The 27,819-nt window shown below is 40.3% G+C and overlaps 1 protein-coding gene across 3 annotated transcripts; it reads left to right on the top strand.

Annotated features, from left to right (window-relative positions):
• Positions 1 to 644: 644 nt before the first annotated feature.
• On the top strand, positions 645 to 22,547 carry HNRNPR (heterogeneous nuclear ribonucleoprotein R). 3 transcript variants are annotated; one of them, XM_058820018.1, is made up of 11 exons: positions 645 to 861; positions 6,911 to 7,076; positions 9,326 to 9,444; positions 9,835 to 9,942; positions 10,453 to 10,566; positions 12,644 to 12,820; positions 14,042 to 14,177; positions 15,248 to 15,453; positions 16,140 to 16,289; positions 18,329 to 18,450; positions 18,637 to 22,547. In XM_058820018.1, exons 1-11 carry the CDS (start codon positions 649 to 651, stop codon positions 19,247 to 19,249), a joined length of 2,124 nt encoding a protein of 707 aa, XP_058676001.1. In that variant the 5' UTR covers positions 645 to 648; the 3' UTR covers positions 19,250 to 22,547. The 3 variants fall into 3 exon arrangements, with proteins under 3 accessions (XP_058676001.1, XP_058676003.1, XP_058676002.1); XM_058820019.1 differs by having other exon boundaries at positions 792 to 861; positions 6,908 to 7,076; XM_058820020.1 differs by lacking the exon at positions 6,911 to 7,076 and having other exon boundaries at positions 755 to 861.
• The last annotated feature ends 5,272 nt before the right edge of the window (positions 22,548 to 27,819 follow it).

Consider the following 27,819-nt stretch of genomic DNA (forward strand, 5'->3'; position numbering starts at 1 on the left):
GTCCAGCCTGCACCCATCGAGAGCCTCATCAAGAAAATCTGGTGAGCAGGCAAGTAAGGCTTAATCACCCATTAATTACAGATTAGCAGCTGCAGAGCCGCGCACGCCACTGCCCTGAGATGAGCCTGACCCGCGTGGCTTCTCCTCCTTGCCTCGGGCCTGGAGGGCAACGCGGCCAGATCCGGACCGGGGGCTCACACCAGCCACGGCTCGGAGAGCGCGGGAGGGCCCACGGGGAGGCCGGGCCGTGCTGGGGTCCAGGGGGCAGCTCCGGCCCGGGGTACGAGCGCGCTGTGGGGAGCGGAGCCGGGAGCAGCTCTGGCCCGAGGTTTCGGGAGCACCGTGGGAAGCAGGCCTGGGAATAGCTCCGGCCCGGGGTCCCGGGCGCGCCGTGGGGAGCAAGCCCGGGGGCAGCTCCAGCCCAGGGTCCCGGGGCAGCAGCTCCGGCCCCGGTGTCGCCCCCTCAGCCCAAGCCCCGCCCCGGAGCAGGGGGCGGAGCCGAGCGCAGCGGCCCCGCGCGCTCCCTTTGTTCGGGCCGCGGGAGGCGCTGCCCCTTTAAATGCCCCCAGTCCGGCCCTACCGGCGCGCCGGGTGGAAGGCGCCTCGCGATTGGTTACGGCGCCTCCCTCTCATTGGCCGCCGGGAGGAATGGCGCGTCCCGCCTCTCGCATCTCATTGGCCCCGCCGGCTGCCCGTCCGCAGCGCGGGTTTCTGAGTGGGCGAAGCAGCGGTCCCTGGAAACAGTTCCGGGAAACCCCGCGTGCTGCCGGGGTCGCGCCGCCGTCCATGAGGAGAAGGAGGAGCGCGCGCCATTTGCCGTCGCTGCTTGGGCCCGAGCTGCGCCGCGCCGGCCCCGCTCCGGTGAGTGCCGGGGCCGCCCCGCGGGGCAGGGGCGCTCCGCGGCCGCGCCGAACCCTCCTGCGTGGGCCCCGCGAGGGGACGGGCAGCGCGGGCTGCGGGCAGGCCCGGCGCGGGCGGGGACGGGCCCGTGGCGCTGGCGCGGCGGAGCGGAGGGGGGCGGGGGCCATGGCGGGGCCGCTCCGCGGGCAGAGCGGGCGGGCGCGGGCGCGGGAGCGGCGCCGGGGAGGGGCCGGGGGCGGGCCCGGCGGGTGGGGGTTGGGGGGCGGCCGGCCCGCTCCGCCCAGCCGTGCGGATCGGGGTTGCATGTGACGGGCGGCCGGGACGCGCCTCTCCCGGGGCTGCGGGTCGGCTCGGGTCCCTGCTCCGTCCCTCCCGTCGCGGTTGTGGCCGCTCCGCTGTGCCCGCGGGCTCGGAACGCTCTGAGCGGTGAATGCGGCGCTGTCGCAGCGCCCTCAGAGCCGAGGCAGCGCACGGTGGAGCCGGCAGGGACAGCTGCACCCACCCGCAGCGCCCGGGGCTGCGCTTCCTGCCTGCAGCCTGGGATAACGCCGGGCCGCTGCTTAAAGGGGAAACTGTCCAAAGTTTTGTTGTTTAGGAGTTGTTTTTCTTAAATTAACTTTTGTTAAATCTTGAAAAGTTTTGCTTCAATGCATCGTTGTTGGAAATACTTTAAAACAAGACTTTATTACTCGGTCTGAGCAGCCTTGTTGCCTGTCAGTATTTATTTGAACATGCTACTTAAGTACATTATCTATGCTGGACTACTCTTTTTGAAACAGTGTGTTGGCTTCCCTTTCCCGTGTTTATGGCCCTAAAGGATCCCGGCGCTTCGTGCTGCAAAGGACATTAAAGCTCATGAAGCTGCTGCTTTATTTTTTTTGATTGGTTGTTTTGTTTTTTTTTTTTCCTTTGAGACTACACTGTAGCAGAGTTTTTTGGTTTTGTTTTTTCACTTGTAAAAGTAATTAACAAATTTTGCATCTCTCAGTGTAAGGTTTTTGTAACTTATGCAAAGTGTAGTACTTGCAAACGAGCAGCGTCTGCTTGAAAATTTTGCATCCTTGAAATTGTATTTCCCACAAGCATTATCCTTATCTCCCAGTTTTTCTGTCTAGGTGAACACTGTTAAAATAATACTCGAGTCTCCTCGACTTCCTAGTTCAGTTAAAAATCCCAATACTCCCTGCTTTGTTAGACAGACATCTGCAAAATTCTTTGAGGTTAAATTCTTTAGAACAAAGCTCATTTCTGTTGAAGTGTTGCTTGGAACTGGAGTACCAGGAGTGTTTAGTACAACCCAGACAACCAGACGAGCAATGAGCAGCCAACTGCAGTGAGAAATGAGCATGGACAGACTTTATGGTTCAGGTTAGGAGTTATTGGTGCACTCAGTGTTTTAGTGGCACCGATGGGCACGTTTCTAACCTGCTGTGCTGAAGTCATCTCCCAGTCATTGTGTGAGTACTGAAGCAGAGTTTGTTTCTCTCTGGGCTGTGCTGATCTCTTGCTTGGCATCACACTGGAAGCTCTCAGATTTTTCCGAGGGATTGTGGAGTAGCAGGGCTGAGCTGGAGAAGTGAGGGTGCTGCTGCATTTTGGCTTACAGCTAGTGAGAAGTCCTGGCTACTGTGGTCTTGAGGCTGTGATTACTTCAAAATAAAGTTTCATGTAATTCATGCTAACAAACACCTAGCATATCATAATTAAGGTATTAAAGTGTGTTTTCTGTGATTGAATAAGCGAAGGTATAAAAGAAATGGCTATAATGCCTTCAGTAAGCTAAGGTATAAAAGAAATGGCTGCAATGCCTTCAATAAGGTATAAAAGAAATGGCTGCAATGCCTTCAATAAGGTATAAAAGAAATGGCTATAATGCCTTCATGTACAGAATAAAGGTACAGAAGTGTTTCTGAACAAGTGAGGTTTTAATAAAACCCCAGTTCAGACTTTAAATGTGAATTCTTATTTTTCCCCCACTTGTATGTTTATCTTCCTTGCTTGATAAGAACCTTCTTGAAGTGTGAGGCATAACTATAGGGACTGCATTTGTTTTCTTGTGGTCAATTAAAACAACAAAACCAAACAAATGTCCCCCAAACTTCCTTCAGTGTTATTTTTAACATGATTTAACTTAACTGCTTGACAAGATACTGGTTAGGAGTAGCAACATAAGCAAGCTGAATGACTTGGTGCAGAGTTTTTATCTATCATCACTTGGCTTCTGTGCACCTGAGCTGAACAAGTTCCATTCCTGCATGAAACTTAAATTTCCAGCAGCAAAACCAGCATTGCTGTATAACCACTGAAGTTCCTTATGGTTGTTTTAGATATTGTTCTTTTGCCAGAAATTTTCTGTTCCTTCTCAATTCAGCTGTTCCTAAGCATGTTTTGAGTTAACTAGACTGAATTTATAATTAATTGGATGGAGTTATACTTAGATAGTCTGTAGGTGGCAACCTCTGTTAGAGGCATGGTATGAGATGAAGGAATAGTAACATCATGGCTGTTTATCCAGTGATTGTCAGATTAAGGCTGGGATCAGGTATCTCTTCTCAAGATGCCATACACTGTGAGGACCACACCTCTGTTAATTTTTTTTATTTTCCAGAAAAATGACTAATTGAACCATTTAAGTTATGAAACACTGCAAGCACCTGTAGTTTTAACTTCTACTTGTCATACCAGAGCTTAAAAAAGGCGCTAGGGACTTTGTAAATTACTCTGGAGATGCAGGAATTTGGGGTGAAAGATAAAGAATTGCTCATGAGCTGAAAACATGCTTTTTTCATCAAGTATTTACAGTCTTCAGCAAGGCATTGTTTGCAACAGTGTGAAACTTGAACCAAGACCCCTCTGGTGTGCAGTTAGGAGGCTGAGGGTAGGCAACATCTTGGGCACCAGTGAGAATTCTCCTTGCTGTGTAAAATTGTCCCCGATGTTATTTATTACTGCTGCTCATTGGTAAGCATGGTTTTGTGTCCACTGTTCTAAATCCATCCATTTCTGCATGTTTTAAAAACAAACACATATCCCACATGTACTTATATACATAATTCTTTACTTCTAATCCACCTTGAAGTCTTTGCAGTTGAAGCAGTGTCCCTCTTTTGTCGATATTTTAATATTTAATGCAGATGAGAACCTGAGTGCTGGTCTGTCATGGGCTGAGTCACATGGACACACTGAGCTAGCATTCCTCTTTACCGTGCTTTTTATAGCTTTTAGAGCAGAATAAAAATGTTCAAGTGATCATTGTGTGTTTTACTCACTAGATAAAATCCAGTTTAAATTTAATTCTTGTTAACTACAACTAACTGATGTTACCTAGAGGGAGAGCTAAAGAGTCTTTTTCAGCCATGACTTTCACCCACGTATCTCTGCTGAGCTCAGAGGGAAGATTCAGTGTTATAAGAGATGCAGTTTTGCTTGTTGGTGATTGTTGTGGGAGAAAAATCAATTTAATCTCAGATTTCAGGCCAAGCTTGCCAAGCCATTAAGGGATCTATTGCTATATCTGTGGAAAGAAATACATACTGAATATTCTGGAAGCTGTGTCACTTCAGAATTTTCTACAGTCTTATTTCTTTAGGAAAAGTTTTTAAATAAAGTTTGTGTCACTGGAAATAGCTAAAATCTGAATCCAAACTGAACATTGCATTGACTTTAGTTCTTTATGAACTAAATCATAAGCAAAAATAAACAATACAGCTAGTAAATGACAAAGCTGACTATTAATTTCCATTGCCTAAAAGCCTTTGAGCTGTGGTGCTGTGCAGTAATCTGATTCTTAGGGGTTGGATATTGCTGCACTGCTGCATGCTTGTGGTGAAGGCTGATCTCCTTTTGTGCTGCAAATCTTGCCTGGCAGAAGTTTGAATCCCTGCACCAGAGGAGATGTTTCTACCTGGGCACAGCATAGCCTGTCAACCTTTTGTTCATTTATAGGCAGCACTGAAAAAAGTGTTAAACTTTTGGGTATGTGACACTTGGAAGCTACTCTGGGTTATCAAAAAATTGTCATTGATTGTCACCACAAGCCCTTGGAGTTCAGAAAGTCATAGAAATGTTTCAAGTAAATTTCTGTGTTTGTGTTGCTGTAGCCTCTCAGTTCATTGTGCTTTGGTTTGGGGCTTTTTTCTGTGTAAAGAGAAGACAGTATATGTGTAATTAAATGATTTTATAAGGCAGTAGGAAGGTGAACACAACAATGCCCTCCTCTTTATATCTTTATTGTGTGTCTCAGCTTGTGAGTTTTTGAGAAGAGGGGTTGAGAATGGTTCTGTACCCAAAGATTTCAGTGTAATCAAACCCCCTCTGCCCTGTGCTGTTTCAAATATGAGATCTTCCCAAGGCTGCCTAGCAAGCAGACACGTGGCTGATAGTTTTGCCTTCTGTGATGTTCATAACCTACAGAAAATCAATGTTCATTGCTGTTTTGATAGTTAATACCTGTAAAGCTAGGTAAGCATTGTTGTAGCTTTAGGTAGCTTTTTTTTTCTTCTGTAATTAGGCTGTAGTTGCTTTTAAGTAAACTGAATTGGTTAGAAAGCAATTTCTCTTTTCAAGTAGCAGAATGTGTGTGTGTGTATATATATATGCCATGTAGCTATGGAAAACTTCCTTTCTTTTCCACTCTAATGGCTTCAAGAAGTGGCATCTGACAGGAACAGTGTGAGGCTGCTTTACATGTCTCTAAAATTGCCCTTCAGGATAAGACAGCTTTAGTAAAATCACTACTGTCTGGAGAAAAATGATTTGGTTTTTTTCTTCCCCTGCAAATCTTCATAGGATATCTCCCAAGCAGTTGCTGAGCTGTAGTCTGGAAGGGTTGGGTGTTCAGGGGGCTGGTAGAGGTGTGCTTGTGCTTGGAGACTTGTTTTGCAGCTTAGGAAATAGCTTGAGGCCTCAGCATTTTTTATAAAAACTGTTCTTGAATCATCTTCATACCTGTGTTCCAGTAGTTAACTGCATTGCTCCAGCCATGCTGCATTGTCTGCCTGGTTATCATTTCCTGCTGCTCCTCAACTCCTTCCCTCTCATTGAAAGCCTGAGGCTTGTTCATTTCTGACCTAACAGCTGATCATCCTCGTGTTCTCCGCCGGGTACTTGAATTGTCTCTCTCAGCCTTTTATTGGAAAGCACTGAATATCAGCTGGCTGGCTAATTGGGAAATTGAAACAGTCTTTAATGAATTGGGCAAAGCCCACCGGGATTGTCTGAGAAGATAGTTGTGCATTTTTCAGTGCACGGATTTGGAATCAGTTTGTTCATTCTGAAAGCGAGTACTTTTATTAATATACAGAAATGGAGATGCTGCAGTCATGCCTTCCTTTTAAACCAATAAGGTGTAAATTATTGAAATAGTAGCTGTGATTTGTGCAGCTCCTATTTGAGGGAAACTGAAAGCATGGAAACTTTGCATTGCAGCTTCAAATGACAAAAATGACAATGTCCATCAAAGTGCAATTTCTCTCTTTCTGTCCCTGAGATCTGCCAGCGTCGTGAGAGAGCGTGTGGCTAGTCTTGTGCAGCATGTTGGGTTTGAAGGAAGACATGGCAACAAGCCAAGCAAGTGGAAAAAAGTACTGAAAAGAAACAAGTATTAACATTTTTATACCTTAAGCTACCCTGCAGGGTTCTGTGTTCAGCACATTTTAAAGGATTGTTTTAAAAGTAGCGGAATGGGAAATGGAACTAGCACTAGATCTTCTGAGTCTTTGCTGAAGGATGTTACTGCCGTGTCCCCATACATTCTAGCTGCTATGGTAACCACTTAATGACAATCAGTAGATGGAGTTTAGACTTTGTTATGTACATGAAGTACATTTTTAAAAAGTTATGTCAATTCTTCCATGTACATTTTCCACAGCATTAAGGGTTGTACTTTCTTTTGAAACGTAGACCAGCTGCATCCAAAAAGTATTCAATAAAACTTGATACAGGTGATTTCGCAGCATGTATACAAATTAGTTTAGATAAATCATGCATTGTCCTACAAACTAGTTATTTCTGGCTTATTGTAATATAGCTCCTGAATTTTTTCCAGCAGCATAATAAAATGGCTAATCAGGTGAATGGTAATGCGGTACAGTTAAAAGAAGAGGAAGAACCAATGGATACTTCCAGTGTAACTCACACAGAACACTACAAGACACTGATAGAGGCAGGCCTCCCACAGAAGGTGGCAGAGAGACTTGATGAAATATTTCAGACAGGTATAATATGCATTTCTTGTTTCTGATTGGTTATGAAAGTGAGGGCATACCATTTTCAAATTTTTATAGATTAAGATTTAAAAATTCATTGTTTTTGATCTGTGTAGCTCTGAATGTTTTGCTACTTTGATTTCCCTAAAGGCAAATTGGGTTTGACATTGACTAATTACTTGACACATCCTTGGAGTTGTATGTGATATCTTAGTTGTTTTAGGGCACAGAGCACTAGTTTCTTAGCCCACAAATGAAGATGTATGTTTCCACATACTAAACTGTGCATTTTTATTTTTCTTCAGTCCAAATCATCATTTTGCTTTTATGTTTCTACTGTCACTGTCACAGTGATTCTAAAACACTCAAAGGCTGGCTAGGTGACTTAGTGAGGGAAGCAACTAGCTTGACTTGCCTGGGACTACATTTGAATTGAGTCTGCCTGTGGATTTTTGTTCTCTCTAGTTCTGAGTGGACAGTTTAACCCATGTTGGTTATTGCACTGAAATGTTCAGCCTGACACTAACAAAGTTGAGGACTGAGCTATCTAGCAACTCCAGTAATACCTTGCTGGTAGCAAGTGGTCTCTGCAACTTCTAAAGAGGTTTCTTCATATACAGAGGTTTTCCTATTTTGTTTTTATAACCACCCTATTTTATCTTATAGACAGAGGCTTTCTTTTCCTTTTTAGAGTGTGTTCTGTGAACAGATTTACAAGAAGCAGTAGAACTGCTCTATGTGCTTCTCTTGAATGCCTGGCTGGCAAAATGACAGTTTTTGTTGAAAAGAGTTAAAATTACCCTGATCAAGTGAAGGCAGTTCAAAACCAATACCTATCAATCCTCAGTGTGAAACTGGCTCATGTGGGTGATGTCTTTTGGAAGTCATTCACAGGGAGCTTTCTTCAAGCCTTGGCCAGCTTTTAGTGGCCATAGAGATGCACTTTCCACCTGTGGGTCATGATGATGTGCACTTGATGTCTGAGAGAAGGTGTAAATAAACACCTGGGCAGAGGAACTCGTGGGGTTCTAACATGTGTTGCAGTCAGGTTGTGCTGTGAGGAGTTCTTAAGGAGTTTAAAAAGCTTTTTAGCCCAGAACATGACTACCAAGTATAATTCCACTGCATGAGTAACCTGAAAACATTTATTTACACTTCATTAATGCCACTGAAGGTGTTTGCATTGTGGAGGGGTTTGTCAGTGAAGCAAACTACTTTAGACACTTGAGCCAAATTTGGGGTTGAATTTAGTGAATTTTAATCTGCTGAAGCCTTCTATGAAAGATACAGGTGCCTTCCAATATGCAGGATCACTTCTGAAATGTAGTCCTTGGGCTTGGCACTACTGTGCATCTTCCAAATCAAGTAGCAGTGAAATAATCTGTGTATTTTGGAGAGCAAGCTGTTGCAAAGTGTGTGGAGTTTTAGTATTTATCCTGAATTTGGATGTATGATTTTAAAAGTGTAAATCTCAATCTATATTTCTGACTCCACAACTGATGCAAGTGCATTACAAAAGGAAAAAAAAAAAACACCCTGTAAAGATCCTTAAAAAGAAATGCTTCAGAACTGGTCCAGTGTTTCTTGGGGGAGTCTGTACCTGTAAAATTAACATGAGCTTTTCTGGGTACATAGCAGGGCTCAAAATAATACCTTTTTAAATTCTGGCTCTTGGAACTGCATAGAGCAACAAAATAAGTTTAAAAAGCCCCAAACACTGTTTAAGATTCACATAACTCCACTGACTCCTGCTTTTTTGAAGCTGGAGGAAAGAGTGAACAAATCATTTTTGCTTCCTAATATTTTGTGGGGTAGAGCTTCCTTTGGGTAGTTCCTTTTTCCCATCCAACAGGATACTTGCAATGATCACCTGTCAGTTTACTCTAAAACAGCTCAACTCAAGAGAAGGAAGTGTGGAACTTAAAATGAGGGATAAACAAACAAAATTCCAATCATTAAAAGCGAGCCAGAGTTCATTGTTTCAGCCCCTGGTGTGTAATCCTGCTTTTATGCAGCAGATTGCATTCCTGAATGCTAGAAAACTTACACATGGGATATAATCCTGCACCTCAGTTAGTGCTTAGGTATATACATTTTAATTTAACTTTTTCATTGTACTCACATTCTTTCATATACTTGTGTAGGAATATATAATTAAATGTCTAATTCTGTTGCTATGGAATGTAACTTTTTGGCTTTAAAAGCAAATTGCATGAAATTCAATAGAAATCTGTAACTTCTTTATCTTTAACTTTTAGGCTTGGTAGCTTATGTCGATCTTGATGAAAGAGCAATTGATGCTCTTAGGGAATTTAATGAAGAAGGAGCCCTCTCTGTATTACAGCAATTTAAAGAAAGTGACCTGTCGCATGTACAGGTAAGGTGAGAGCCCCAGCAGTGGGAGCACATAAGTACAAATAGTTCTGGCACCCCTGACAGGAGAGTTGTAACTTAAAAATTCTCTGATGTTGTTGTATTATATTTCAAACCCAAATAACAACTCTGTTAAAAATTGCCAAGCAAAACCTCCCAGATAATAAAAATATATGTGCAATTGAGAAAATAGGTTAAAATGCTGTTTGGAATCTGATGGCTTTTTCAATCTGACAAGTTTGTTCAATTCATTATTGTATTTTCCTGAAGGATTCTTTTGACATTTATTTCATTGGCTTGAAGTAGTGACTTCATGGTATGGAGTGTAAGATTCAGTGGATTCCCAGGGCTTGTCATACACACAATTGAATCATTTTGTAAATTGTATCTACAGAACAAAAGTGCATTTTTATGTGGAGTTATGAAGACCTACAGGCAAAGAGAGAAACAAGGCAGCAAAGTACAGGAATCAACGAAGGGACCAGATGAAGCAAAGATTAAGGTAACACTTAGAGATACTGGTTATTCTGTACTAGCTGAAATAGTGCTTTTACATACACTGAATATGAACTCAAAAAGCATCAATATAAGATTCACACTAGGTTTTTAAGAACTGCATGCATGATAGAAATTCTATAGAGAAGGGTGTTTGGAAATGCAGCTCTTTCTGCTCACACAGTTGCCAAAATTTAAGCTCTATAGAAACATTGATACCTGTTTGAGAATTCTCAGTTGTCCAGTGCTCTGCAGTTCTTGGGGTGCTACATATAAAATGGAAAATAAGGGAACAGGCAAACAAATTCTTTGCAGTAACCTTGTAATACAAAACAAATGCTGCTGTTTGTGATAGCTTTTTAAACCCACAAAACGACACGGTTTTTTATAACTTTTTTCTCTTCATATCTACCTTACCAAGTGTGGCAAGGAGCAGATAAAGAATTGCTTATCTTGGAATGTTTTTTTGTTCTGTATATTTTAACCCACTGCCCTCTCTGACTTTTTTCTTTTTCAGGCTTTGCTAGAGCGGACTGGTTACACTTTGGATGTAACTACAGGACAGAGGAAATATGGGGGTCCTCCTCCAGATACTGTGTATTCTGGTGTCCAGCCTGGCATTGGAACAGAGGTTGGTATTTACAGACTAATCTGGTAATTGCTTTGTGTACTTATGCAAACTCATGAATAGGAAATGCTTGAAGATAAACCATATTGCAAGGTGAATGTATTGTAGAGGAAAATAATCTTCTATGTGTGTTTTAATCAATCCTTCTCACTCCTCAGTATTCTGCAAAAGAAAGGAAGACAGGTTAAAGTGGAGAAAAAAAAAGGTGGAATATACTAAAAAACTGTTATTTTAAAGTTATAAGATAGTTGGAAGAGTTCCAAAGACTTTAAAATTAGTTTTTTTCTTCCAAAGGACAAAGTCTAGTCTGTAAGCAGTTATTTGGAAATTTAGGGTTGTGGCTGAACCTGTGCATCTTCCTAGCAAGCTGTGAGCAAACTTAGTTTGGTATGAAAATGCTTGAACTGTGTATTTCTTCACTTAGCTTTTCTACAATGTTTAGTCCCCTAGCAGGTTGTTTTGTAATACATCCTCAACACTTTAAATACCTGTCACACTGCTGAGTGTCTGATACAGGAGTTCTTCCAGAGATTTTTCTATAAACTGCTAGACTAGATATGAGAAAACAATCAGTTTCCTTAATGTCTTTCAATTTATAGATAAGTTTTCCATGCTTTGAGATGCTGAAGCTCTTGTGTTTATTGTCAAGAAGATGTCAAGAAGTATCACAGTAAGGACGGTTTCTGAAGGGAATGTTCATATTTCATGAAGGAAATTAATTTAATGGTGGTGGTAAATAATTAGAATGAGTCCTTGCACTGAAAGATTATAACTGATGTGTGTAACTTCTCAAGCTCTGCCTAGGTCTCTGTGCTCTATGCTAATTGAGGTTTTGTCTTTAAAAGCTGCAAATGAGTTAGAATTAAATGTCCTAGAAGTAATGACAATGTAAATATCTATCTAGAGGAATACCTTAAGCTTTCTAGGGAGATGCTGGGGAAAACATTTAGTTCTGCCATTAAATATTCACTTAGTGTGATGAATCAGTTCCTTTCTTTCTCTCCCCAGTAAGTAATGTTCAGTCAACATTCACACTGAGCTGAGAGAGGCTAAGCTTTTAAGAAATGTTCTGAAACTGAATTTCAGGAATATCTGTGTAATATGAAGTATCTAGAGGTTCTACCTTGTTCCATGTTTTTCCAATTAGTCATATTCTCCTCATGAGTTTGTTATATTGGTGCTTATTATGGGCATGCTGAGTATGTTTAATTCTGAAATTTTGCTATGCCTTCATTGTGAGATACAATTATGACAAGACCTTACTGAGAAGGAAAATGTTGAGTCATGGCTTTTTTTTCTACAAAAAATATTTGAAGTTAAAATAAATTTATTTTTATCTTAATGGGTGTTTGGAATGTTTTGTTTGTATTAACAAGGAAAAGGTTTTGAGACTTCAGAGGAGAGCTGCAGTGATTGAACAGCTGGGGGGATCTTTCTAGGGAGCCCTCAGCTAAAGATATTAACCTTAACAAAACTAAACCCAAGTTAATTGTATGGAACAAAACCACAAGAACTCACAGGTTTGCTTAAGTAAATATTTAACATTTGGTTGGTGAAACACATGCAGACAAGAAACAAGACTACAATGTATATTAAAGTGAAAAACTTGCATCACACAATTAAAAGGAAATTATTATTAAATTATTTTTCCATCTCTGTAGCTTTCCAAGGAAGGGTAATTTACAGAGTGATTTGAAAATACTGCAAGAGCAAGGAAGTGCTTGGCCTGCTTTAACATATATACCCAACTAGATAGTCTGTAAGGTCTTAGTTTTTAACTGCCAAAATTTAAACCAGGTAAGAACCATTTATCTCTTCAGCAGGGGAAATTCACAGCCTCTTCAATGTAAATAACAAACCCAGGTTTTCTGTGGGTAAAACCTCATACAAATGGCAGGAGGATTAAAACACTTGGGATATGCAATGACATCAGCTGTTGTGAAGGCTGCACTGGTGACTGCAGTGTTTCCACTCTGCTATTTTATCTGCATTTTTCTTCCTTTCCCAGGAATTTCCAAATGTTAAAATGAACCTTTTATTTCTGAGAAACCTTTGTTTCAAGTGTCCTCTTCCTTTTTAGGTTTTTGTTGGTAAAATTCCCCGAGACCTTTATGAAGATGAGTTGGTACCACTCTTTGAGAAAGCTGGTCCAATTTGGGATCTGCGTCTCATGATGGATCCTCTTTCTGGTCAGAACAGAGGTTATGCTTTCATTACCTTTTGTAGTAAAGATGCAGCACAAGAAGCAGTCAAACTGGTGAGTTAACTTTCTTCCAGACAGGTCAAGACAAAGTAAACAGCAAATGTTGGTAATTTCTTAAGTAATGACATCTTCAAAGCATCCAATAACAGACTCAAAATTTTACTTTCTTAAAAATTGCCCCCTTCCCTTCCCTTCCCTTCCCTTCCCTTCCCTTCCCTTCCCTTCCCTTCCCTTCCCTTCCCTTCCCTTCCCTTCCCTTCCCTTCCCTTCCCTTCCCTTCCCTTCCCTTCCCTTCCCTTCCCTTCCCTTCCCTTCCCTTCCCTTCCCTTCCCTTCCCTTCCCTTCCCTTCCCTTCCCTTCCCTTCCCTTCCCTTCCCTTCCCTTCCCTTCCCTTCCCTTCCCTTCCCTTCCCTTCCCTTCCCTTCCCTTCCCTTCCCTTCATACAGATACTCATAAGTCTGTTATCTGCTGTACCTTTCTGTGGCTGATCAGAGTACTTAGGTGATTGATAGGAGCCTACTGAATTCCAGCTTTAATCCTGATTAAAACAAAGACCATGTCTGTCTTGAATTTGTTTTTTAAAGGTTGAATTTTTGTACCTTTAAAAGCCAATTGGAGTTTTGTTTTCAGAGCAGTCCAACTGTGGGTACAGGCATGAAGCAGTGGACTAGATTTTTTATTAATGGAATTTTTAAATCTTGACATTTAAATTTTGTAATTCTATGATGGACAAAGTCAAAACAATGCCTGCTGTTGTGGGTGGGGTAGAAGCCAGGTCACAGACTGATTTAGACTGTTGATTGTCTTGGCAAACCCTCTCAGTGTTCAGAGCTATCCAGGGAAAGAGGAAAAACTCCCAGTATCTTTAATGCCATGTATTTGCTTACTGATAACGGCAGCAGCAGTTGACTGACAGCAGAGGAAGCAGTAACCAGTTTCTAGAAAGATCTTTCAAGTCTGAGATAAACAGTAGGTGAATAAATTTATGCAATGCAATTTGTATATGGTCCCATGTTGTTCCTGTTACTGCAGGTTTTTTTTGTAGCTTTCATTCAACAAGACTTCTGAAGTCTCTGGAAATCCTAAGCTTGGCACTGTTCTTCCAAGTGAATGCTGACACAAACACAGCTGTTCTGAGAATTCTCTTGCAATGCCAATTCAATATGCAATGTTTAAAAGTAGTAGATGATGAAGAAAATAAATGAGTTTATGGTTTGGGAATATTTTTATGCATAGTATTGTGGATAAAACAAATAAATGGATTTGTTTTTTCAGTGTGACAACTATGAAATCCGTCCTGGAAAGCACCTTGGAGTATGCATCTCTGTGGCAAACAACAGGTTATTTGTTGGGTCAATTCCAAAGAACAAAACTAAGGAAAACATACTGGAAGAGTTTGGTAAAGTCACAGGTAAGACTTAATGAGTCCCAGAATGCATTTAGTGTCTGCTTTGTAGGTCTAGTTGTTTGACAGATGTGTTCAGGTATCATTTGAACAATTTTCAAATTGGATTCCAGCTTTGACTTTGTTAGAAATTTTATATATGTGCTGTATCTTAAGGTGGAGTGTAAAGGGACTTGTGTTTGTTTTAGTGATTGTTCAATGAATGATGATGTAATTTTACAGTTAGAGATGGAAACAGCTCAAATGAACTCAGAAACCAGCACACATGAACTCTGAAGAAAATAAAGGTTCCAATTCTGTTACCTGTTCTAACTTTCTGTTGAATGTTCTCTATTTGTTACTGGATCCACAGGAGGTGCTTCTGTCAGCATGGAGAAGCTTTTTGGGGAGCCTGAAGCAAATGTATTCCTGAGTAGTGAAGGGGAGGAGGGAGTACTAAATTGGTTTAGATGGAACATTACTAGAGAAATAGTTAATAACAGACTAATTTTTTTGTCCCAGTTTTTCAGCATTCTCCAGTATGTGCAGCAAGTAGGAAGAAGAGAAGTCAGCTCATCAGTGAAAGGGTGCTTCTGCCTTAGATAAGAGATTGAGTCACTTGCTCTTGTTCCTGTAGGAGAGCTTTAACCTCCTGCTTCTTTTTTAGGATTGCTATTTATAAGTACTTCAGGGAAGTGGTGAAAACAGAAGGTGAATATTCATTTAGTTCTCTCCTGTTTTTGGAGAGATGTGGAAGATGTTCCTTCTAGGTTCTGCAGGAGGCAGGGGAGAGGTCATGTGTTAGTGCTGGCTGCCTTTCAAAGATGTAAAAGTGATTTAAAAAGTATAGAAAACTTAGATTGTGTGAGTTGCTGAGGTTGATGTTTTGCAGAGCTATTCTGAGGAATTTTAATTGCTAGGTGACATGTTTCTGGGTAAATTGGATGAATATCTATTTGTTTTGCTTTTTTTGTGCTCCCACTCCCTTTCAGGTGTAAAATTCAAATTCACTACAAAACATGAGTGAAGGCATTTTAGGGTAGACTCTAGATTTTTACTTTCCTTTTGAAGCTCAGTACTAAAGATATGTTTTTCAGAGGGTTTGGTGGATGTAATTTTGTATCATCAACCTGATGATAAAAAGAAGAATCGAGGATTCTGCTTCTTGGAGTATGAGGATCACAAGTCAGCAGCACAAGCTCGCCGACGCCTGATGAGTGGGAAAGTAAAAGTCTGGGGAAATGTTGTTACAGTGGAATGGGCTGATCCAGTAGAGGAACCTGATCCAGAAGTCATGGCAAAGGTCAGTGGAGACTTCACTTGATGCTCTTGTGCTTTGGGAGGAATTTCTTTATGCTACAGTGACAAAGATTTGTTCCAGCTGAGCCAGGCTAATTTTGAGGCACAAAAAGCAATTAGAGGGCATTTTCACACTAAGCTGTGCAAACAATGTGTTCTGAGCACTGTGGATGAGTTGCCATTAGAAGATGTTGGAAATGTGCTGTTACTAACTGCTCTTAACATCTGAGCTAGTCCTGTGCAGGGTTACCCTGCTGGATTGACACTGTGCATTTTCTGCTTTAGCTCTAATCAATACCAGGTAGGTGTTGTGTAAAACTGTTTTCCAGAGTGAGATAAAGGTGAAGTTCAGCATGGGGAATGGATGTGCATTTTATCCCAGTGTTTTGGGGTAACTCCTTGTTGTCCTGGAGGTCTGTTACTAAAATTTTGCTGGGATATGTGGCATCCCAGAAGCAGAAAATCAAAGTTGGATATTCTTCTGGTTATGGAAGGGAACTGTGAAAGGAGAGAAGTTGTAGAAACTTCATACAGGTAACTACAAGGCACTTTGTTTTTTTAAACAGATTCAGAATTAATAAAGTTACCCAAATTTCTTAATGCAACCAAAAAGAGAATAATTTCTAGTTAGTTGTTTCTTTTGAGGTTTGACTTTTAAAGATTACAGCTTTGTTCTCATTTTTCCACCAGGTTAAAGTTTTATTTGTAAGAAACTTGGCCACTACTGTGACAGAAGAAATTCTTGAGAAATCCTTTTCTGAATTTGGAAAGCTGGAAAGAGTAAAGAAGTTGAAGGATTATGCATTTGTTCATTTTGAGGACAGAGGTGCAGCAGTGAAGGTAGGTTAATTATTCTTTCTTGGTGAAGTTGGTGAGAGCACTTTATTTTTTATGAATGGTTTTAAGAAATTTCTTTACAGTAAATACCTTGGTAAGACAAAAAGTAGAGCCCATTTAATAAGGTTCCCATTGTGAGAATTTCAGTGCTAATCATTTTGTTCCTATGATTTCAGTAGCTAGGAGGATGTGAAACTTGAAAGGACAAAACTGTAGCAAGGTAACAAGTAGACTGGAAAATTGGTGTAGAGCAATTCAGGAGAGTCTAGAGAAGAGGAAAAAAAAAAAAGATCAACCTAGACAATTTTTCTGAGGAAACACTGGCAGAAGGTATCAGTTGTCTCTCAAAGAACCCTGTTTAAAGGCTGTGTGTAGTTTTGGAGTGACAAAAGTATAAAATAGAAATTGGGAGGTAATTAAAAAATACTTTGTGAAGGACAGGAGAGTGGTGTTGGCAGCTCTTAAAGCATTACCTGGTTTTAACTCTGCATGCACCTGAGGTTTCTTCTCAATGACTTGTTAAATATTGAAGATCATTATTGTAAGCTTCAGAGTTCTCTTCCTTTGTGGCCATGAGCTTTTGAGAAGTTCATTAATATCTGCTGACTGTGATTCAGTATATTGAATTCTGTAGAAATTACTCCATCTGTCTTTTAAATCCATAGTTCATGGGGGAAGAAGGAGAGTAGGAAGTGTTTTTTTGCATTTGGAAGTCTTGAAGCAGATACATTGCATGTGGTGTATGTGGCTACATGGACAGTTCAAAGGCTCTGCACTTGGTCTTATTAATGATTTTATATCCATTTAATTGCTTAGGATTTTACTACACAAGAGATTAGGTTTTAGAATACTCTTGATTAAGGCTTTAAGATGAATATCACTCACTCCTAGCGAGGTTGAGGTTGGTTTGGATAGGTTTAGGCCATGTCTGAGGGAGGACAAGAAGTTGTTGAAACAAGGGGTAAGTGAGCACAGCTCTGGATGTGGTTTTCTGTAGGATGTCTGCAAACACTCTCCAGCCCTTTCCAAGTACTGTTACCTGCCAAATGCTCTGTTAGATTTCAGCAACTGGAAACTTGTAGCAGCTGAGAAAAAGATCAAATGTATCACTAACATTCATCTCAAGCTGGAAACCACCACATCTGCCCCATGTGACTGCTTCATGGCCACTAAATTGGCTTATGAACTTTGTGAGATATTTTTGTGTGTGGATGTGTTTTGGTTTTCAATGAAGTTATGGTATTAATGGGTGGAATGCATAGAACTGGATCATTGATTCTAGCATTTACTAATTTTTATCAGTAATTATGTTGCAATAAATTGCCACAATTTCTAATGCTTTTGAGGCACTTAGGTGTACAGACACAAAGTCTTCATTAATACAAATATTAATACTCAAAAAAGTTTAATGCAAAGCAGATAACTCCAGGTGAGGAACTGGGGGGTCTAGTCCTAATTGTACTTTGTGTATTAAGTTCTCTTTGTGGGTGCATTTGATAGTAAAATTTGCACATTAATTTTCTGGAGGATTCAGGGCTTGCTTGATGAGATCACCAACTTTCAGTAATCTTCTTTAGTTTTTTCTCAAGTATGTGTCCTCAGAACTACTTGATTTTCTCAGTCGCTGGACTCACATTCAGCTACTTGGGGACCACAAATATAACATTTTGTGCACATATTCTACCAGGCTTATAAGTGCAGTGAGTGTTTATGTCAGTGTGAGTAGTGAGAACTTGGTTATTTCTGAAAGGTTTGTTGGAGATACAGGAACATAAAAACTGATGGTGCTACGTCTGACTTCATAAAATAATTCTTAATATGTTTTAATCCTCTTTTTTATCTTATTATATAAAAAAAATAACTGGTGAATGAAGTGGCTCTTGGAAAAGTGATGTGTAACATTCTGTTTATGTAGCACAAAAGCAAAGCAAATGGCAGAGCTCAGCCTGGAGCAGCCCAGCTGTCTGGTTTCTTGCAGTAAGTTTTAGTTCCCTTTGAATGGAAAAAAATTTTTAGTTATTTTTCTTTTAATTTTTGTACAGGCTATGAATGAAATGAATGGGAAAGAGATAGAAGGGGAAGAAATTGAAATAGTATTAGCAAAGCCACCGGATAAGAAAAGGAAAGAACGTCAGGCTGCCAGACAGGCCTCCCGGAGCACTGCGTGAGTGTCACCTCGCACCGTGGTAATGCTGCACACTGCAGTTGTGCTGTCAAACAGGGGCTGCTCTGGAACAACTCAATGCCTTGACTTGACTTTTCTCCACGTTGCATATTGTTAATCAACAATATACTGTATTTTGGGTTGCTTTTGGAGAGAAGTAATTCTGTGCTTCTTTTTCTTTACTAGGTATGAAGATTATTATTACTACCCTCCGCCTCGCATGCCACCTCCTATGAGAGGCCGAGGCCGTGGAGGAAGAGGTGGATATGGCTATCCCCCAGATTACTATGGCTATGAAGATTATTATGATGATTACTATGGCTATGACTATCATGACTACCGTGGTGGCTATGAAGATCCCTATTACGGCTATGATGATGGCTATGCTATAAGAGGAAGAGGAGGAGGAGGAAGGGGTGGGAGAGGTGCCCCTCCACCACCTAGGGGGCGGGGAGCACCACCACCAAGAGGTAGAGCTGGCTACTCACAGAGGGGGGCACCCATGGGACCGCCGAGAGGAGCCAGGGGGGGGAGAGGGGGCCCTGCACAGCAGCAGAGAGGACGTGGTGCTCGTGGAGCCAGGGGCAACCGTGGGGGCAACGTAGGAGGCAAGAGAAAGGCAGATGGGTACAACCAGCCTGATTCCAAGCGCCGGCAGACCAACAACCAGCAGAACTGGGGCTCCCAACCCATCGCTCAGCAGCCGCTCCAGCAAGGTGGTGACTATGCCGGTAACTATGGTTACAATAATGACAACCAGGAATTTTATCAGGATACTTATGGGCAACAGTGGAAGTAGACAAGTGAGGAGGGATTGAGAATATTGGAAAACATAGAATTGGCTATAGCTCTACATCTTTCAAAAAAAAAAAAAGAAAAAAAATTGGCTTAATGTTTCATCCTTCAGTAGCGATTGGCTGCCATTTGTATTGGGCTGAAGAATCACTCTATTGTGTATATACTCGAGTCTCTTAGTTTTCTTTTTTCATAAATGCACTTGGACATTACTGGGCTTGCAGAATTCCTGAACTCCTTATGGGGTCTCAGTGCTTTTATCATTTTAGGCTTCACTTTAGCAGTTTAAAAGCAGGAATGGCACACTGTTCAATCATGATTTTGCAGAACCTCTGGTTTTGGACAGTTTCTTCTTTTTTTTTTTTTTTTTTTTTTTTTTGGATTTGGGATAGACTACATAGGAGTATGCTGTACATAAAAGTAAAAGCTAGTGCTTTGTCTTAGTAGTTTTAAGAAATTACAACAAATTAAGTTTTCTTGTATTGAAAATAACATGATTGTATGTTTTGCATTCCTAGAAGTAGGATAACTGTGTTTTTAAATTGTTATAACTTCACACCTTTTTGAAAATCTGCCCTACAAAATTTGTTTGGCTTAAAACGTCAAAGCCGTGGCAATTTGTTCCTTGATGTGATTGTATTTCCAATTTCTTGTTCATGTAAGATTTCAATAAAACTCAAAAATCTATTCAAAACATTACCTATTTCAAATTCAATTGTGTCCTAAAACATTATTTCATTGGTAATTCTTGTGAAAAATATTGTTTTCAAAGTATAACTGCCTATGTGAGTGATCAAATTTGTGCAAAATTTCCTGTGCTTTCCAACATGTAGCACTGTGGACATCAGACTGAAAACTAGGAGAAATTACAGACAGCCCAAAAGGCACTCACTGTTTAATTGCTGTTCAATAATTTATCAGCATCTAATTTTGAAACTTTTTTTTCCTATTTAAAAGTGTTGAATTGTATCCAAGCATTCACAGAGATCTAATTTAAATCTAGTCCTCTAATGTAATGTGGAGAAGGAAGCAGATCCTACAATGGTGTTAATTTTGTTCCTTTGGTGATGTCCTGTGGAGTCCCTGTGGAGGCTGTTCTGGTAGGATCCAGCCTTACTGTATAATTGAGCCTACAGACACACAGGGAAATTATTTTGATCTCAAGCATCTTAATCTAATTTCAAATAATACTTGACTAGGAATGAGAATTACAGCTTGGGTGCTATGGCACACTAAATTAATTTCTTGCTACGGATAACACGAACATACTCTCCAGATTCTGCTTATTTCTATCTTGACATTTTGATTTGATGTTCTGCCATGATGAACAATTTGCCTTAGAATTCTCCTGCCTTAAAATAAAGGCTGTTCAAAAGTTTAAGACTTTATCTTTTGAGGGCATTGCTAGCTACATTATATTATGTGTTGCTTTGACCCTTGTCTTGGACATTCCCAGATGTCAATTTTAACTGGCAAATCATGACATTACTCTTGTGTTGCATCTAAGCCATTCTGTACCACAATGAAGAACATTTGCTTCTCAAGAAAAGAGAGAAACAAACGGATTTATACTTTCTCTAAAGAAAACTATTGCCGGACCTCTAAATATCCAAATCCAATACATTGCTCATACTTGATTTACAGCATTCCAAACACAGACTATTGAGGAAGTTAAACTTCAGTGGTCATACTCCTCCCTTTGTCTTCTATTCCTGTCTGGTGTCTCAAGTGTGTTATGTCAGAATATTCCCAGTAAGATGGGCCTCCCCACACTGCTGTGGATCTGGAATGGGATTGCAGGGTTTGATTGGGGCCTGAATCGAAGATGTCTGTCTGCTTCTCAGAAATGGGTTTGCCCATGTCAGCCTCTTCCAATTAATAGAATTGGTCATAAATAGCTTAAAAGTGCTTTTAAAAAAATCAATATCTATTATGTTGGGGTTTGGGGTTTTTTTTTCTCCAGTTAATGGAGCCAAATCATGTCCTCTCTGTTTTTTACCTGAGCAGTGAACTCAGAGGGCTTTGCCTGAGTATACACTTCAGGCTTTTGCTCATTATTAGGATATGGTTTTAATTCTGTTTTAACACAAATTTTAGCTGCCCTATCCATATGACTTTCTGGTAGTTATACAGCTCTTACAGTGCTGAGCAGAACCCTGTAGTCCCAATAAGTATTGGCTTTTCAGTATTCATTGTAAAGGGGATCTAGTACAAGGAGATTAATTGGAATCATATTTCAAGTGCTCTCCATCTTGGAAGAAGGTAGTGTTCCCATATTGCACGTGTTAGCTAGGAGAGGTGAGGTGCTAGTAAGGGCTGTGGGGGGACTGGGGGGGAAGTTAAACACCTCAGTTATAGTGGTTACAAAAGAGCTGAGAAACAAAAATGTTAAAATTGTCCTCCTCAAGAACTGTAAGGTTGCATCTTGTATTTACTTCTCCCCAAATCATCATTTCTACTAGTAGTTTTAGTAAATATGTGGAGTGAGCTATTAATTTTTATAATTGAAAATTATAACAGTTAAACTCAGTAGAAGTTTATGTTTACAAGATATACCAAGTTCTTTGATTTACATGGTTTATGGCTACTCAAATTCACCTTTTAAATTTGCAGCAGTACTTTTATTTAATCCATAGATAAGGTGTGCTACAGCTTACTTGAATAGTGGTGTGTGCTGAACTTGAAGAACTTAATGAAATGATGGAAAAAATTATCAAGCAAAGATACTGTAGTACAGTGGAAAACTACCATGCCTGACTGAAAGGAAGAATTTCTCAGCACAATTTGGACATCTAGTTAAAAAATAAATTTAAATTTACTCTCGTGCATTTCTTTTGATTGTTTCTTCAATATAACTGAGCAAAAATCCTCTATAATATGTTGAAAATGGATTGCAACTTGCACACCAATATTCAGCTTTTATGGGTGTCCTGCTGGCATTGGAGGAGGAGCCATGAAATGGAGTTTTAATAATCATTTGATCACTCATTTATAGCAGTTGCTTAAATGTCTGTATTGATAAGGTGTTTGACTTAAGAAGCAAGTTACCAGATTCCTAGCAGTTCCAAAACTCGAGCAAAATACTTTACTGTGTTATTATATACTTAATTTCACTTTATTAACAACTTAGTTTACGAAACTCAACTTAAAATTCTACTATTGCATTCAACAGAGTTTGCATTTTTTCAAAGTGTTTTCTAGCAATTGTTTATTTTTAAATCTCAGCTTCTGTAGTCTGATTATTAAAGAATGACAACTGCATTGCTTAAACCTTTCCAAAATAAACTCGAAGTAGAAGATCACCGCATGATTTTGGTGACTCTGTATAAAAACCTGACCATTTTTTGTCCCTTCTATGTTTGGACATTAAACCCATTTCTATAATTTGAACTCCACAAAAAAAAAATACAGAGGGCACTCTTATTATAAGGCTAGGAGAGAAATAAATGTGAAGTGCTGAGCAAAAAGTCTTAAACCTCTCAAAAACATTTAGTTCCAAGACCTAAAGACCCTACTGAATGAATGTATTTTCAGCAAGAATTAATTGTTATCTAAAAGTGCTGGTGGCCCATCCATAGAACAGCAAGGAGCTCTCCTAGAAATCTGTCATCAGCAATCTTTGATCATGCATGACTTGAGGTGGAGTAGGTGTGTGATGAAGGATTGCTTGTAAGGTGGAGGTTGTCAGTGGAATTCTGTCATTCATGTGACCTCTGTGAGTAGCTCAGAGCCTTATAGAAAGAGTGTACCACGTTGTGTTCCTGTTTTTTCTGAAACAGCAACAAAAAGAAGTTAGAGCTTCTGTTAACTTAGAACTTGAATGAAGCTGTTGTAGTCTATTGGCTTAAATTGTCCTTTGAAACCCAGAGCAGTTTGGTTGAGCATGTATCAGTTGATAAAATGTGTAGAGTAGGGAGAAAAAAATCATTTGTACTGAAGGGAAAACATAAGAAATGATGAAAATAGTCAAGGTGGATCTGCGATACTTGGTTATTGATCAGGAACTTCTGAAATTTTAGGACAGGAGAATCCCTCTGAAGAAATGTTGTTTTAACAACTTGGAGGTTACCAGAAGCTCTGAAAGACAGTTCAGAATATATTTTCTGATGTCCAGAAATCTGCAAGTGTCAATTTTGTATTTTAACTCCTTCCTTTTACCTGACTATCAGGGAAGCGTGGTTGAGGCTGACCTGACATGTCATGATGTCGACTTGCTAGGTGGGGTTCGCAGGGGACATTAACCTTGGAGTTGTAGGTAAGAAAACTTTCTTTCTCATTTCCTTCAGTAAGATGAAAGGGTTGGTGTGGGAGGAGGGAGGATATGAGCTCCACAGACCTGAGCACTGGAATAGCTTTCAAAATCTGCCATTACCATGGAGAGATTGCGAATGTGGAAGGTAAAAATTGAGGTTAAATCTGTCCATGTTCAAGAGAGGCATATGGTATAGGTTTTTGAAATTAATTTGAAAATAAAGATGACATGCACTTCAGAAGAAAGGTGGGTGCTCTTTTAGGAGTGCTGGAAGCATAAAACATTTTGAACATTTAAATTTTTCCTCTCTAATTAAATCCAGGTATGGGTTGGATTTCTTTCCCCACCTGTGGAAAAGCAAAGAATTTGCAGCACACTTCTTCAAAGCTTAAGAATGCTGTTAGGAAAAATGTCCAAGTAGATCTCTGGAAAATAATAAAATTTTGCCTTGGAAATAACAAAACTGGCATATCATGAGTTTGAATCATTTATGTATTAAACATGATAATGCTTAGAAGTCATTAATCAAGAGAGAATGGCTTTTGTACCAAGGGACAGCTGTAGTTGATCCCATTATAAAATCCCACTGGATTTTAATATTCATCTCTTTTTGTGGAGGGCATATGTTGATTCTAGACAAACATAGCAAAAGCTGAAGAACAGGTTTGCAAATCAAATACTTGGACATGTTGAATTCTTCATGGCACCTGCTCATCTTGCACCTTTCCTCAGCCAGCAGACTTGTCTTTTCCTGCTTGTTCATGCAGTACTTGGAAAGGAGCAGAGGAGTTGGAAAAGCTTACTAGGCTAGAGGAGCATTCCAGGTGCAGTCATTGTTTACCATGGGACTGAATAGCATGCCAGTTGTGACAACATCTGCAGAAGAAATGTGCCTGGTGAGTACAGGTATTTTGTAAGGAATTTTCAGAAATGAAGTATTTGTTTCGTTCCAGATAAACCTTACTTGGCATACCACGACTTGAGAACAGTTATGATCACACAAAGTCATCAATGTTGTTTCACTTGAAGGATCATAAACAGAAAAAAGAGGATCTCTTAATTCTGGAGTTTCCAATCTGCATGTCCCATAGATAGTGAGTGTAGTAGGATGTGTTGCACATGCTCAGGTGGTCTCTGGGAAAGGAAGCAGATGGCAAGGTCCTTACAGGAGAAAAAGCAACTGAATGGATTGGCTTTTGCACATGTGGAATTTGAGATAGCTGGAAATAATGGGAATGGGACATGCTCCTTTCATAAAACATCAGTCTCTTATCAGTGAAGTTTAAAACACAATGTCAGCAGGTATTTATGTAATCATAAGCTGCCAAATTGCATTAAAGGCAAAAAAATAAAAGGGGAGGGGGGATAAAAAGAATGAAAAGGAGACCAAATTCCAGTTCTACCCTCCTTGCTTCAGACACAAGCTTCACTTTTTTCCTTCTTTAGCACCAGTGAGTGTACAGTGTTCTCGTTGGATTCTCCAGTTGAACTTCTGTAGAGCTTGTGTAAGTGTAGGATACACAGGTTTTTCTCTCTCTGTTTTTAAATCTTCACAGCAACCTGTGACAGGTGATTGTATTTGCATTTTAATTTCGAGGAATGAGCGTCCATTGTATCAGCACCTGTTCACATGACATTATTCTTTCTGACATACCTTCAGACATTTCACATTTGGTGTGCAGAAGGTGCAAACCCAGCTGGAATTTCAGAGGAGATGTGGTGTAAGCATTCATTTCATGATAGGAGAGGAATCTCATTCTGGAAAGCATTCAGCTGTCTTAGCAATGGATGCTTCTTTCTGTTCTGGAATTCCCTGCTGTGCTGCTTTAACTGCTGCAGGAAAAGAGAAATGAAATGCTGCATGGGCTAAAAGTCCTGTGATTAAAAATACTTGCAGTTCTTAAAGCCAAAACCAACCAAAAAACCCAAAGTCCCAAACAAGGAAAGACAGCACCCTGGGGACTGGGCACCTTTTCCGTCTCTCCCTGGGAAGGGCAGAGGAGTTGCAGTAGAGTCCTTGCAGGTAGGTGGTCACTGGTCCTGTTTGGGAAACACCCAATAATGCAGCAGTTCAGGAACAGCTGGATCATTTCTCAGTAAACTGAAATGAGTTATTGGCAGGGGTGGCCCTAATCTGACATCAGATCTCTGGGGCCTCTCACCAAAGTTTAATTTGTGCCACTCCAGGAAGAGGAAAAGAACTGTGAATTCTTTTTGCTTTCTCTTTTTGCTGGAATGGGCAATTTTCAGGTATTTTATAAATCTGCTCATGCTGCAGTAGGTGTTCTCTTCCCACCTTGGAAGTGTCCTTGGTGCAGTATCAGGAAGGTCAGAGTTGAAAGGGCTGTTCTGAGGGGTTCATAGGGCTCTTCTGGGAATCCAGAGATCTTGTAGAGTGCTAAAAATTAGGCCAGGAGAATATTGCCCTAGCATTCAGAGTCAAGTTCAACAGGGTCAAAAACTGGAGGAGTGTAGATCATAAAAAGGTCCTTTAATAGCCAGATAGCTGAGCAGTAGCTCATAAATAAGGACAGTCATGCTTATCCCATTGTGCTTACTCCAGAAATTTGAGCAGCCACCTTTATTCTCCTGTTTCCAAATGGTTCTGGATTCAGTTTAAAATTTTTGGTGGACACAGCTTTAAAGATGACTCTTAACCACGACCATTTCTGTCAAATTTAGTTTTCTGCCCTGCCAGTTTTCTTCCATCTGTTATTGAAGGGTTCACTACAAAAACCCTATTAATGAATACCTAGTCAGTCTTTGTGCCATTCATGTTGTTTTTGATTTCTGTACCTTTGATTTTCAAACTGCTGTACATTTGCAGGATGCCAATACATTGCATTACATCTAATAAGCAGTCTGTAGGTTTTTTGGGAGAACACTGCTGAGCTGAACACACAGGTCAGAGACAAAACTCAGTTTCAGGTTGAAGAGTGAATCTGTAGCAGTTCTGGTGAACTTGCCAGCAGGATTTCTCAGCTGCTTCTCATTCAGATCCTAAGTGATACTTGACCATCAAGCAGTTCTTGCCACTCTCATGCTGGACAAATTAGTGATTATGAGTAGAGACATTGAATTTAGGGTTCCATAGAAAAGAGAATGCTTAAATCCTTAATGGTAGCATTGTAGCTTCTCACTTCTACTCTTCCTTTTCTCTCCCATTGTTGGTTGGATGTTCACCTGTACTTTCTCCTTATGTAGAGAGAAAGAGGAGAAAAGCATTTCCTGCAGTGTCTTGGATGTGTTGAGTCAACAAGGTGCTGGTGCAGATGCAAAGCTCTGTTGCAAGGTTTGAGATTTTTTTGAGTGGACCTTGCTGTTTTTCAAATTATTTTTTTGATGTGGTATGTAAAGGTAAAAATACTGAAGGATTCTTCAAATTTCTTTGATATTATTCCTTACCTACCTGAAATATGAGAACTTGAGTTACTAATTTCATCAGCATTTTTAGATGATAGATATTGCAGAGAACTGTAGGCATGCACTTAGGAGCTAATTTGCTCATAAAATCATTTTATGCCAAAAACATTCATCATGTTTGTGAAGCATTAGAACATATATTTTCTTCAATGTTCTGGTAATCATTAAATCTTCTCTATGTTTCTTTCATGGCAGTTCACTGAAAATAAATGTGCTTTTTTCCCCTCTCCTTTTTTGCTTGACTGACACTTGGTTGTAAAGTTTTAGCTTTTTCTCTCATGTCAAATAGATGTTTTCTTCTTTGTGCCTTAGGAGTGGGTTCAGAAGGGTTTGCAGTGTAGCATGTAAAATCTAAAGGTCACAAATTAAATCTATTTCACTGGCCAAAGTGGGATCTGTGCAGTGAAATTGCACCTTCCCCACTGTGGGAGGCTGTGTGGCCAGAGAGGTGCCTCCACCAATGTAGGTCATCTCTTTTCTTTCTTTGTAAATAGCTTGAAAAATCCTTTTAGCAGCTAGGCTGAGATTTAAAATAGAAGCAGCTGAAGAGCATCAAATGTGTGGATGTATCAGTAGAAGTTGCTGAAATGAGATACAGATGTGCAACTATTTGAGTAGCTCTTTGTGATACTTCTGGTATGAGATGTGTGCAGTGTGGGATGGGCAATGTTTGTTTACACATCTGGAAGAGCACTCATGTGGTTCTCACTGTTAATTGCTGTGATCAGCTCCACCCCTTATTTGACTGAGGAATAAGTAGTAATGGAAATTTGCATTTCAGGAATAGATGAAAAGCAGTGCTCTTCTGTTCCAGCAAAGTCTAGACTCTAGCATAAAGGTTTAGAGTCCAGTTTTGTGGGAATAATCATCCTGATTCTCTATATTCTCAGAGGCAGCAC

This window comes from Ammospiza caudacuta, chromosome 25 (genome assembly GCF_027887145.1).
Source record: "Ammospiza caudacuta isolate bAmmCau1 chromosome 25, bAmmCau1.pri, whole genome shotgun sequence".
Lineage (NCBI taxonomy): Eukaryota > Metazoa > Chordata > Aves > Passeriformes > Passerellidae > Ammospiza > Ammospiza caudacuta.